The sequence below is a fragment of the Delphinus delphis genome, chromosome 3 (genome assembly GCF_949987515.2).
Source record: "Delphinus delphis chromosome 3, mDelDel1.2, whole genome shotgun sequence".
Lineage (NCBI taxonomy): Eukaryota > Metazoa > Chordata > Mammalia > Artiodactyla > Delphinidae > Delphinus > Delphinus delphis.
In genome coordinates, this window is record NC_082685.1 from 67,203,708 (window position 1) to 67,218,023 (window position 14,316).

Genomic DNA, 14,316 nt, shown 5'->3' on the forward strand with positions numbered 1-14,316 from the left:
TGAATTCTTTTTCAGGTAGACTGCCTATTTCCTCTTCATTTGTTAGGTCTGGTCGCTTTTTACCTTGCTCCTTCATCTGCTGTGTGTTTCTCTGTCTTGTTTGGGGTCTCCTTTTTGCAGGCTGCAGGTTTGGAGTTCCCGTTGTTTTTGCTGTCTGCCCTTGGTGGCTATGGTTGGTTCAGTGGGTTGTGTAGGATTCCTGGTGGAGGGGACTAGTGCCTGTGTTCTGGTGGATGAGGCTGGATCTTGTCTTTCGGGTGGGTAGGGCCGTGTACGGTGGTGTGTTTTGGGGTGTCTGTGACTTTATTATGATTTTAGGCAGCCTCTCTGCTAATGGGTGGGGTTGTGTTCCTGTCTTACTAGTTGTTTGGCATAGGGTGTCCAGTACTGAAGCTTGCTGGTCGTTGAGTGGAGCTGGGTCTTTGTGTTGAGATGGAGATCTCTGGGAGAGCTTTCGCCGTTTGCTATTATGTGGAGCCGGGAGGTCTCTGCTGGACCAAAGTCCTGAACTCGGCTCTAACCTCAGAGGCACAGGCCTGACACCCGGCCGGGGCACCAAGACCTTGTCATTCACATGGCTTTTGGGAAGTCTGAGGTCTTCTGCCAGCATTCAATAGGTGTTCTGTAGAAGTTGTTCCACATGTATATGTATTTCTGATATATTTGTGGGAAAGAAGGTGATCTCCATGTCTTACTCCTCTGCCATCTTGAAGGTCTCCCTTTCATTTATTCTTTCTTCTCCTAGTCCCACCCTCATTAACTGGAGCTTAGACCATATCTGCCTCTGACCCCATTTTTACCCTAGAACTGTTCTTCTTTATCAACACTGGCACAAAGCATTGCCAAAAGTAATAATCCGTTTTTTTTTTTTTCTTTTTGGCTGTGCTGGGTCTTTGTTGTGGCATGTGGGCTCTTCATTGTGGCACACAGCCTTCTCTAGTTGCGGCATACGGGCTGTCTAGTTGTGGTGCACAGGCTCAGTAGCTGCAGTATGCAGGCTTAGTTGCCCCACAGCATGTAGGATCTTAGTTCCCCAATCAGGAATCGAACCCGCATCTCCTGCATTGGAAGGCAGATTCTTAACCACTGGACCACCAAGGAAGTCCCCCAAAAGTAATATTCTTATTCCCTTTCTCCTGCTTAGTGATTCAGTTGCTCCTCGTTGCTACAGAGCAAGAAAAGATTCTTGAGAATGTCATTCTAACCTTCTAGTTGTATCTTCTACTCCTTATAAATACCCGCAGCTCATGGGAAAGTCTTCATTCCTCATCCATAGTTTTTGGCTTATAGTTTTTCCCATCTTCTCTGCCTGTTTAAATTCTGCCCCATTCTTTAGGGTCTTTTATCAACTACTATGTCCTCCAAGAACTTTTCCTGTTTCTCATAATTAAATTGAAGTAGCATATTGTTAATCTTATATGGTGGAATCAATCATATCATGCCTTGTTTTAAATTTACCTACTTAATAAATTATAAATTCATGATGGTTAGAGATTATGTATGGCTGATACATGTTATATGACAAAGGACTTTAATCAGCAATTACTTAATGAGTTCATGAATGAATGGTAGATGCTGAATTTAAATCTATTTATTTGATTTAAAGAGAGAAAATTGAGAGTTTTATGAAGAATTAATAGCATTTTCATTAACATTTCTTATGAACGTAGATGCAAATATCTTCAAGAAAACATGAGCACACTAAATCCAGCCACATATAAAAATGATTATACATCATTATCAATTAGGATTTATCCCAGGAACGCAAGTTGGTTCAGCATCTGAAAATCAAGTACTGTAATATATCATATAAGTAGAATAAAGGACAAAAGCCATATGATCATCTCAATATATGCAGGAAAAGTATTTGAAAAAAATCTGACACCCTTTCATGATAAAAATGATCAATAAATTAGGAATAGAGGGTACATTCTCAACCTGATAAAGGACATATATAAAAAACTATAGCTAACATCATACTAACTGGCAAAAGAATCAATGCTTCCCTGAAGATCAGGAATAAAATAGATATTCACTCTCACAACTTCTATTCAACATTGTGGTGGAGGTTCTAGCCAGGGCAGTTAGGAAAGAAAAGGAAATAAAAAGTATCCAGGTTGGAAAGGAAGAAAAACTATTTGCAGATGACACACATTCAGTGGATAAGGGATCAACTAAAATGAGTAAGGTATCCACTAAAGTGGAGAAGATATCCTCTAAAAAGCTATATTTAGGGCTTCCCTGGTGGCGCAGTGGTTGCGAGTCCGCCTGCCAATGCAGGGGACACGGGTTCGTGCCCCGGTCCGGGAAGATCCCACATGCCGCGGAGTGGCTGGGCCCGTGGGCCATGGCCGCTGGGCCTGCGCGTCCGGAGCCTGTGCTCCACAACGGGAGGGGCCGCAGCAGTGAGAGGCCCGCGTACTGCAAAAAAAAAAAAAAAAAAAGCTATATTTAGACCCAGTAAACAGTTCAGCAAGGTTGCTGCTATAGAATATCAACATATAAAAATGAATTGTATTTCCATACATTAGCAGTGAACATTCTGAAAATGAAACTAAGAAAAGTATTCCACATCCAATAGGACCAAAAGAATAAATGCTTATGAACAAATTTAACAAAGGAAGTGAAAGACTTGTACACTTAAAACTATAAAACCTTGTTGAAAGGAGTTAAAGAAGATCTAAATGAAAGATATCCCATGTTTGCAGATTGGAAGACTAAATATTAAGATGACAGTATTCCTCAAATTGACCTGTAGATGCAACACAGTCCCCGTCAAAATCCCAACTGGCTTTTTTGCAGAAATTGACAATCTGATCCTAAGGTTCATATGGAAATTTATATGCAAATCATGTATCAGATATGGGACATATATAAAGAACTCTTACAACTCAATTTTAAAAAGACAAATAACTTAATTAAAAACTGGCAAAGTAATTGAATAGATATTTCTCCAAAGAAGACATATAAAAGCAATCAATAAGCACGTTAAAGTGTGCTCAACGTTATTAGTCATTAGGGAAATGCAAACCAAGAGTATAATGTGATACCACTTCACATCCTTAAAATAGAAAAGGTAATAATGAGTGTTGGCAGGATGTGGAGAAATTGGAATCCTCATACATTGCAAGTGAGCACGTTAAATATTACAGCTGCTTTGGAAAACAATTTGGCAGTTCCTTAATAAGTTAAATATAGAGTTATCATATGACTCAGCCATTTTACTTCTAGGTGTGCATACCATGTGAGATGAAATCATATGTCCAGAGAAAAGTAGTACTCAAATGTTCATAGCAGCTTTACTCGTAATAGCCAAAAATTGAAAAGAATTCAAATATCTATCAACTGATGAATGGATAACTAAAGTATAGTATATCCATACAATAGAATATTATTCAGCAATTAAAGGAATGAAGTTTTGACATTTGCAGCAACATGGTTGAACTTTGAAAACATCATGCTAAGTGAAAGAAGCCAGTCATGAAAGACCTTATATTTTATGGTTCCTTTATATGAAATGTCCAGAATAGGCAAATATATAGATACAGGTTAGCTGTTATAAGTCATAAATCTATTAGTTATGGATTAGCTATTGCCTAGGGCTTAGAGGGAGGTAGGGAGAGTGACTGCTAATGGGGTGGAATTACTTTGGCAGGAATGAAATTGCTCTAAAATTAAATTGTAGTGACAGTTGTACAACCCTGTAAATACCAAAAATTGTTGAATTTTGTACTTTAGGTGGATGGCTGTATTACCATGCAATTATTATATTTTTATAAAGCTCTTTATAAAGATACAGTGAAATTCTGAGTGCAATTGATATACATTATCCTTTCAATATCTGAAAAGGGTAAAGCAAACATTACTTTTCCATTACAACTTATTTTATCATTTTGAAAATGCCTGTTGTCTCTATAAAAGCTTGAAATAGCAACTTATTATATTTAAAATTTAGCTGTAAGTTTTCCTAGTTTCAAATAGTATATTAATACAAATTCAGTGTACATAGAAGAGAAATAATATTTACTTTTTTTCTATACCAAAAGAAAAGTTATATGCAATATGCTAAATACATGTGGTTCCTTGGCATGGGATGGAAAGAAAATATTCTATGAGCACTTTTCTTAAACAAAATTTCTTATTTTATTTGTTCTAAGTTCTCTGTAACATAATTGTTACATGGACTGCTTTTATGTATGACATGTAAATATTGGAATTGACAGAATCTCTAGGGCAATGTTCTTAGAATTCAGTGATATCTGAGATCACACTTAGCACTACTTACCAAATTATTCATTATATTCTGCTTAGAGTAAGAGTTACGGTGAATGTTGTAAATGTTGGTTGACAAATATGAGGTTATGTGGTTTGGCAGTCAGAAATCTGTCAGATGGTTTTGCTTAGATCTACTTTCCTTTAAAAAAAAAAAAAACCAAAAAAAACCTGTATTCCACTTCTTCAAATTACCAAACACTTTCCAGTCCTTCTCTTTCTTTACCCTCCCATGGCACACTTAAAGCTCCGTCTTTTTTGACAGAGTTCTTCCTTACTATCCTGTCATCATACTCTTGCTTTTACCTTCCCTGATTCTTCCTCCCAGTCTCCTGTACTGGCTTCTCTTCCTTTGACTTTCCCTTGGATGGTGGTGATTCTCAGAGTTCCCTCCTTAAATTCAATTCTTTTCATTTATGTGTCTTCTTTGGAAATCTCATTTATCGCTACAACTTCAAAAGCAATCTGCAGAGTCGATGATAAACCACAAATATACATCTTTACCCCTTACTTTTTTTTACTGAGTTTCAAATTTTTAGCTGAAGAGTTGGAATTTCTGCCTATTTCTCTTCAAAATGTCTTGTTCAAAATGTCCCAAACTCAACCAAACCTCAAAATGTGTTCTTCCCTCTGTATCCCATTTCCTGTTAATAGCACTGCCATTAGCTCCCTTCTCAATCAAGCCAGAAGTCTGAGATATTTATCTAGTGGCAAAGTCCTGTTGAATTCTCCCTCTAGAATCTCTTGAATATGAGTTCTCTCCCTCATCATAAAGCTTACTTCAGGCTCTCATCATTTATCACTGGACTATTTATTGTCTATCTACATTAAACACAAGGATTATCTTTCTGAAATATTGATTTGCTTATGAAATGTTCTTGTTTAATTTAAACCTCTTCATAGACACCTTAAATCATTTCAGAAAAAAAGCCAAAGTTCTTGGGAAAGCTCTCATATGGGTTCAGGATTCAGCATATGGCTGACTGGCTAAGCTTATCTTCATCAGTTTCCCAACCGTACTGGTACACTTTCCATTGTTCAACTATGCTGTATTTTCAGTTGTATTCACCCATACTGTTTTTGGCTTTTATTTTTGTTTTCATTGTTTTTTATTAGTCTAAAGCTAACTGTATTCCACTTGCAGCAGTAATTAGTTCAGGACTCCAGGCCTAAGTCAATGAGCACATTTTCCTGGCTAGAGGAATCATTCAAAAGAGTTAGCATGTGACTCAGTTCAGGATATTAGGAGAAAAGGGAAGATTTGCTGGGTGCTCCTGGGAAAAAGTTCTCCTCCTCTTAGAAGAGAACCACTGGAAGAGACACCCTCTCTTCTCCACTAGATATACCAGTCAAAGATCTAGCCTAGGACTGCTATAACCATTTTGCTTCCATCAGGGAAGTCAGCCTTAAGGATGACATCAAAGCACAGAGGAGAGATAGGTGAGTAGATCTCAGAGAAGCCGAGCAAGAGACATTGCCTTAAAACAACCCTAAAATCCTTGCCACTTCTGGACTGCCAGATATGCAAGCTATTAAATTTCTGGTTTATGTCAGTTTGGATCAGTTTTTCTATTACAGACCAAAGCCTCCAAACTAATAAATAAACGTTTTTTGAAAAGTTCAAGGGGAGATGGACAGAAGCATATTAGGTATGCAGAACGTGAATGAAATGAATTCCCATTAAGACTGCCTTTTCCTGTGAATAGACTCGTCCCTATTAGGCTTACTTGTTTGTACCTACATAGGCAATGTATGTTTTGTATTTGTGAAGATACTACTTCCAAATCTGATTGTGACGTATGGTCTTGAAAAACTATTATTACAGAAGAGCTAAATGCACGTATCCTTCTTAACATAAATGTCAACACTAAATTTAAATTGATGAATAAATATTGGGCACATCGAAAGGCAGGGTTTTTTGATCAGTAAAAAAACAAAACACCAAATTTTTTAATTATTAAAATTTGAGGGGGAGCCTAGCCCAAAAATAAATGAAAAATATTCCTATTGTTCATATAGAATTCTTAAATACTTTACTGGGAACCTTTTACATATAATTATTTGGAAGCTAACTTTTCAAGGTTCTAACTTAATTCTAAGGAGAATTGTGAAACATGGAGTTTTTGTAAAATAAAATATTTAACACAAAACCCACAAATTTAATATCATTCCATGTGTTCTTCTATGTTCCAGGGTTATTTTTCTCCACTTAAAAAAGAAAAATGTCAAACATCTTTCAGTTTCTACTCTTTTTGTTGTCAGGAGGCTATTTGGAAGTAGAGCACAAAGAAGTTTTTTATTATGAAAGGAAATGGCTGAAAATAAGAGTAAATACTTAAATTAAGGACTAAATGAAGATTCCTAATTTTTAAGAATTTGGATCAATCCTGGGCTCCATAAGTGCCTTGACTATTGTCATAACTTTGGATATAAGAGGATCAGAAGGAAAGTTTTGGTCCTTCACTTTTGTAGTGCTTGCTGCTTTACTGTGTGCTATTCTCTTTTTCTTTTTGTCTTCCTTATCTAGAAGTGATTATCAGTTTATTTGGTGATTAGAGTATAGCTGTTCTAGTTTCCTTTCTCTTCTGAATCCACATTCGGTTTTATTAAGATGCCCTGCACTAAGATAGCAACACAGGATGCAGCAGACCCTAATTTTGCACATATGGTTTCATTTTGTTGGATTAAATCTGATGGTAACTCTTTCACCACATTATATGTTTGCTTCTCATGTAACCAATTCATGTTAGAATTCTGAGCTCTCTAGGGGAATTGGTAGATTATGATTTGTACCACTGTGCCTTCAGTGGCTAACTGTTAAGCCTCTAATGAAGATATTATTTCAGAAAAGTCTGAATCTGGTAACTTTTTTATTAAGAACTTTCCAAGAAGACACAGGCATATAGTTATTTCATAATACAGCTTGTAGGCAAGAATGACTTGTCAGTAAACGGCGGGAAAAAAGGATGAATAGAGCAATAGAGGAATTTAAGAAAGGCATTGTCAACCATTCTTTAATTGTGGGGTTTAAAATTTATTTCCTTGTATTTACAATTAGCATATAATTTTTCCTTTGCTTTTTATTGATACACTTAAACATATATGTGTGTGTGTATATATATATGCATCTAAAACAAAACTAAAAGCTCAGGTTTACTTTTCAGTAATCATCTATGCTTATGGCTTTTATAATTGTTCCCTGTATTCACTGATCTTTGCTAGCTCTGTTCCTTAAAAAGGACAGCTAACTCCCAGGCATCTGTGGCTGGATTCTCCTCACAATGGCTCATTTCCTTTTAAATGTATTAACAAGTAGCTTCCAGTGTACCTAATTGTAGCTTTGTTGACTTTCCACCTCTCTCTGCTTATTGAACTAAAAGAAAAGTACATTAAAGCTTATATAAATGACCAGGTTTTCTGGTTTGGGGACAGTTTAAAAGAAAGCAGACCTTTCATTAATGTGAAAGGGAGTAGACTAGTCCTAACATTGAGTAAACTGAATGGATAAGTGCAGGGAGGCACAATAGGAAAACTGGACACTTCCCAAAGCCACCCAAGTTTGCCCTTTGCCATTTTACTGTATTATTTTAGGTTTGAACTTAATTTCCAGAATGTCAAATATACCGATATTCACATGTAAGTACAAAAACGTATCCTGAAGCCAAATAGAAAAAGAAAAGTGCTTGCCACCCTCCATTGGTTCAAATAATTAATGTGAAAATTAGCTACACATTTTTAAATGTAGTTATTTCATATTTTAAAATATCATCCATGCACGTGTTTTTTTTTAAAGTCTCTAGTAGGATAATTCCCTAATTGATGTAGAATGGAAACTAAAACATTTACATCTTTACTTATTTCCAATTTAAATTGCATTTGGGGGAAAAAAAAGGATATAGAGTTTTGCTTTAGTTGGCCTTGTTTTACTGCCATGGGAGTTTACTTTCATCTCAGTTCCCATAGATATGTGTGAGAAATTCTTTAGGGCCTGAAACAAGAGTATCTTCAGGGTTATATGATCTGACCTAATCAACCATGAGTGCTCTCATACTCTTTTTAAAAAATCCCTTTTAAAAGCTATTTAATGAAGGCCTTTCTCAGTCATCTTCTCCTTCTTCCCCTGATTAGACGTTGATGAGTGCAGCATCATTCCTGGGATATGTGAAACTGGCGAATGTTCCAACACCGTGGGAAGCTATTTTTGCGTTTGTCCACGTGGATATGTAACCTCAACAGATGGCTCTCGGTGCATCGGTAAGCCTTGTAGTTTTGAAGGCACAATACACTGCTTCTTTCTAATGACAGAACAGCCCAAACAGGTACGGAGATGGCAACGATTATAAAATGACTGGGAAAATGCTGGAAGAGTTGTTTAAAATAAACGGTACCACTATTGAGGGACTGATCGACCAGGTGCTCTTTGCAAAAACTTCAGTTTCAGAAGCCATCTGGGTTTGCTTTATGTTGTCAAAGCCATTTCTGAAATGAAGAAAGATTTCCTCAAGACACTGCTCTTGCCAAGTGTTAACAGACACAAAGGCATGAGAAAGATTTTTAAAAATCTACTTTGGGAGACAAAATGTAGTAATTAAGTGTTCTTTCATTGCTATGAATCATGAATGTAGTGTCTTATTTACTTAGCATGTGTTTATTCTAGTGAAAATAGTTATTACAGAAAAGAAATCGATACCTTTAATTTTGTTTTAAGCATATTTTAATTAAAGGCGTATATATTTTCATGTTCTCTTTTGTTTAGAAAGATAAAAGAGTCATGTGTAGGTAATCTATTTTTGAACAAGCCTTAGACTTTAAGAGCACTAAAGATTCATATAGTACAGGAATTAGGGAAATTAAAGCAGCACCCAAAGACGAGAGTTGCTTAGTTTGCTGGAGGATGACCGTCTGGGCAATGACCGTCTCCCATCCCCACTGGGAGGGTGTGTGAGCAACTAACTTCCAGGGACTTTGTAAATCCAAAGGATGTCGAAGTGAACTGGGTTGAAGAGAGGAAATAACAGAGGGTTCAGGATGTAAGCTAGAAGTCCTAGGCCACCAGTAAAAAGTCTTGAATTCACTGGATAAAATGTGTTGATATGCCAAACACTATGCTATGGCCGTGCAACAGCAAACATGAGAAATGGAGATCCTGCCTTCAGAATACTATGGTGTCATCGTAAATAGTAATAGAAAAGTAGCAATAGCAGTCAAAGAAGAAGCTATGGTAGTGGTAGTAAAATTGACAGCTGCCATTTATGAAATACATACCACGTGTAAGGCACTGGACATCTGTATCACCTCATTATCACATAGTGGTGGGGCCTTGGGTAAGCTACTGACCTGTCTATACTTCAGTTTCTTCTAGTAAATGTTCAATAAAATATTTCTTATTACTTCTGTTATTATCATTAGGGGAAGGAGGAGGTATAGGAGAATGAAGATGTACTCCTTAAAATAGCCGTGTGTGATAGGCATAATTATTCTGATTTATAGATGAAGGAATTGAGGTTTAGAGAGGTAAAGTGACTTACATGATGTTACAGGGCTGACAAATGGAGCCACGATTTGAATCCAGATCTCTCTGCACCTGTGTTACCTGTGGTTCTACACTGTCTCCTTATCTGCTTTAAGGTGACAGAGACCCTGTGCCTAGATATCAAGGTGTCCAGCATGAGTGGTTTCTCTACCACCACTCTGACAGTCTGCTTTGAAAAGTACAATGTCCATTTGGAACCTCCCTTTCCCGTTGGAGTATTATGAGATTTGAATGACAATTATTTGTTCTTCACGAATGAATCCGAGTTCTATCTTACACTAGGTAAAACATTATAGAGGCGTTAAGTCTATAAAACTGAGCAAATTAGCTGTTTTTAGGGTCAGTGTTACCAGTTGGCTCACTGCATAGTAAGTCTGATTCATTTAACATAGTTTAACAGAATTGAAAATTAGTAGAACTACCTATACTTGGCTTAATTTTCTTAAACTGTATAGGAAAAGAATGTGCATATACATACACGCATATATGCAGTCATCAGCTTGAAATAGGCATGAACTCAACTCTGTTGGAAAAATGTCAGTTTGGGAGTCATCGTTGAACATCACTGGCTGGATGCCATAGACCCTGACTTAAGGAAACTTATATTCTAGAAATGGCTAAAAGAAATGTGGCTGGAGACATAAGTGAGGTTATCACCATGAAGTTCTGAAAATGCCAAATAAGATGTATGTATTTTATTTGGTAGACAATGTGGAGTAATTGAAGGCCTTTGGGAATGAATTGTACAACTAGACCAACTAGTAAGAAGGCACAATTTGCCGTAACAAATGTTAGTGTTTTATATCAGATTTCTAAGTTGTTTCTTTCTCTCTCATTTCTTAAGTTTCTAAGTCTTTCTTTAGTCAACACATGCTCATTTTTTTGCATTGAAAAGGAAGCGTATTTTTCATCATATTCATATGATCAAGATCCCCAGTGATTTTTTGAGGTTGTTTTCTTCAATGTCAGATATTTGGTTTACCATTAAATCATGGTAAACTCTATCTCTTGCTTTTTTATATAAAGTTATCAGCCTTTACTGGACTTTCAAAGCCCTTTAGAGCCTGACCCAGCCTGTATTCAGGACTCGTCTCTAACCACTTATACCTCACACTCACGTTTCTCTTATTGCAGTACATGAGCACACTGCCCACAGTACTTCCTCTGCCTGAAGCATCTTGATTTCCCCCTTCTACGCTTGTTAAAACCCACCTCATCCTTTAAGTACCCACTTAGGTATCACATTTCTTTATAGCCATCCCTGCTTAACCCACATTTTCTTGTCAGGCAAAATCAATCCGCCCCTCCTGTAATATTTTTTATTTCCTTCATTTCTGGGTTTATCACAGTGTCACAGGTATTTGTGCTTTACTCATTGGCCAGACTCTGAGCTCCGTTAGGTCCTGCCTTATGCAGCTTTCTGTCCCCTGTGCCTTATGTAGTCCCTTCCTTAGAAGTTTGGGCTCAGTAAATCTTTTCTGAATGAATAGGCAAACCAGCAAATGAATGAATGAGATGACATTGAATGTAAGAATTTAATGTTGGTTAATAACTGCTTTGCATCATTTGGCATCCTGCTGGACATGATATGATGGCACTGAGTTACAGTCCCCAATGCTCAGAAGGTGAGAAAGCCTGCTTGAGCTCCAGAGACCTGAGGCACAGTGAGTTCTTTGCTAACCATGAGTTCCCATTCATTTCAGTATCAATATCCTGACACAGGAACAGAGGAAAGCCCCTAAGGAGGGGAGAATGATGTTCCAAAATTGTAAAACCAATGTTAAAATTAAGTAATAAGCAGCTTAAAAATTTTTTGAATAACTATGTTTCATTTGGAATAAGTATGTGTTTTCCACATATGAAAAAAATAAATCTAGCATTTTAATATGTAAGAGATCTTTGGTTTTGATTTTTTAAAATCTGAGTCTGTATTTTCTTAGATGGAATTTATTTATGATTGAATTATATATGTCATAAATATTTCCATGCTGTTTATTTTGTAACCACATGTATGCTAACAATAATGAGTTGGATGAACTGAAAGCTTTTTCTTAAGTAAGAAACTGCATGTTATCTGCACCTTTATTTTAAGAGTGGCACATGGTGAATGCTGCCCTAATCCCTTATTCTAGTTAATCAAAACATCTTGAATCTATACAACATTATAAAGCATCAATAAACTGCCTTTTTCTTTCATGTGTAGGAAGTAGCTTTATATGGCAGGAGAGTTTAGTGGGGCATTTTAATTATAAATGAGGATAGTTTTCCCATTTCATTTTATGCTAAATATAAAAATCAAATTCTTAATTTGATTTTATCTCCTGTTTTCCATCAAGTTTTAAAAAATATACTGGAAACAGCTCTCCTTTTTAACAAAGAGTACTAACATATGTCATTTCGAAAAAGAGTCCACCCATACCTAATATTTTTTTTCTTAGAAGCATTTTTAATAGCACAACTTAATGACCCTTATATCATTTAGTAATTCAATGTCATTATAATATTCATGGCATTATTAATACCTAATTTCCACGTTGCAGTAGAGGCAAGAAGAGTGACTGGCAGTCAGCGAGTCAGTAATGATTGACAAGCAGCCGTGAGCAAATTCTGTATGCAGGTTAATGTGCCAGCTACTGTCGTGCACACAGAACTAGCAGGGACCCTATTTGGGGGACTGGAAAGTGACAGTCAGCAGCAAGTGAAGTTCAGAAAATGAAAGTAAGCATTTAGAAGTCCTTAAGGTAATATGATGTTGCCACAATATCCTTGTGCATTTCCTTGAGCTTTACAAAAGTTTCAGTGCACAGTATTGCCATGGAGTATTCTTGAGAAAACAAAACCTGAAAACATAATGTGAAAAGTAGTAACGTAAGAGACAGTTTGAGGCAGTGGGTCATTAATTGCTAAATAATTTCTTAGCCAATAAGTGCTGTAAGTCCAAAAGAAAGTCCTGATTATTATAGTTAAAGTTCTCAAGGAAGTGAGCACTGATAGAGACTTTGAAAGATGGATGACAGCTAAACAAAGGAATAAGACCGCACTGAGCGAAGAGAAAGGTGTCAGCAGCCGTACAGATGCTGAAAGTGAGGGGGCTTGGAGACGGTGAGGAGAGCTTGTCTGGGAAAGAGAGCTGAGTGAGAAAGTAGTTGGAGACAAAACAGGAAAGATGGGTTAAGATGAAGACTCTATTGTTGAGGCTCGTTAACTGCCATGCTAAGAAGTTGCAGGTTGATCCTGAGGATGGTGGAGCCCATCAAGAATTTTGAGCAGTACAGAGACAAAAGACGAGGGAAGACTGTTTAAGCGAAATGAGGAAGATCTTCTGACAGTGATGGTCAGGATATGCTGTCCTTGTGCAGCACTCTTTGTGATGATGGGTGTTGATTACATGTGTGTGCGTGCATTTGCAACAAATGCTTGAAGGATAAACCAAAACTCCTAAAAATGTTTAACTAATGGAGGAAGGGAGACAGGGATGAAACAGTATAGTGTTCGAGTTTTAACCCCAAAATCATATAAAAGGCGACTGGTGGAACAGGGGTAGTAATTTTAATTAAGAAAGAATGTCCTAGAAAGAGAAGGTTAGACAATGAGGAAGACAAACTTCACTATTTTAAAGGAAGAAGTAAACCTAGGAGCCACAGTCGTTCTCTTTCTTTCATTGTTCCTAGTTCTAGTTAGTCTTGTATGATAGAAACACAAAAGCAACATGAAAGTGTTTTAGGAATAGCAAGAATCTGCAGAATTAATCAAGTGGAACTCAGGTTGGCGCCAGACTCTCAGCGAGACAAGTGCAGGTCTCCAGTATGAGGGGCTGATGTCTGAGGCAATGGTTTCTATGTACTGAACACCTACTGTCGCTAGTCTTCTGACCTGAGCTAACCTCATCAGGGTTTTCTGGCTGACCCCTTCATTTTTAATAAGCAAAGCTCATTCAACAGGAGATGTATTTTTTTCAAGGTAAGCCCCACCTCCATCTTTTACCAAGTTTTCATCACATTGTATAATTAACTGTTAGTTCACGTAAATCAAGTTTAGACTAAATGTCAAGCCATGAAACAAACTCTGATAAGAGTACCATTATTTTGTTTCAGGATAGATTTATATTTTAATCAGAAGAGACGGATTGCTTCCTCTTCCTCAGTGTGGGTTTAAATAAGACTTGATGTAAATCTTCTTCTGGGAGTGTAGCGAGGGTGATAGGAGATTATTAGAGGACTAGACATGTTTTGTTACTTATGACATATCAATTCTACAGTTAAATATATACCAAGCATTAGAAGGATTTGTCCTAATGGTGTAATAAATATGCTTCTTCTGCCTTTTTCCCTAATAATTCCCTATTTCAAGGGGTGATGTGCCTAGACAACTCTTAGTTAGTTCTATAGGGTGCCCCTTTTTATTCTTCCATATGGCACACTTCCAACACAGTACTTTCTAAGCACCATGCAATTCAGGTATGCAAAGGAAAGAACCTAACTCTCAGCCACTGTCTTCCTTTTGAAATGTAT

General features: G+C 36.9%; 1 protein-coding gene across 1 annotated transcript in view; it reads left to right on the top strand.

Moving 5' to 3' along the window:
• FBN2 (fibrillin 2) overlaps positions 1 to 14,316 on the top strand; it is a 232,723-nt gene that overhangs the window by 105,359 nt on the left and 113,048 nt on the right. The window contains exon 8 of the mRNA XM_060006959.1: positions 8,401 to 8,526. Within this exon, the coding sequence (XP_059862942.1) occupies positions 8,401 to 8,526 (126 nt within the window). The remainder of the gene's footprint in view (positions 1 to 8,400; positions 8,527 to 14,316) is intronic.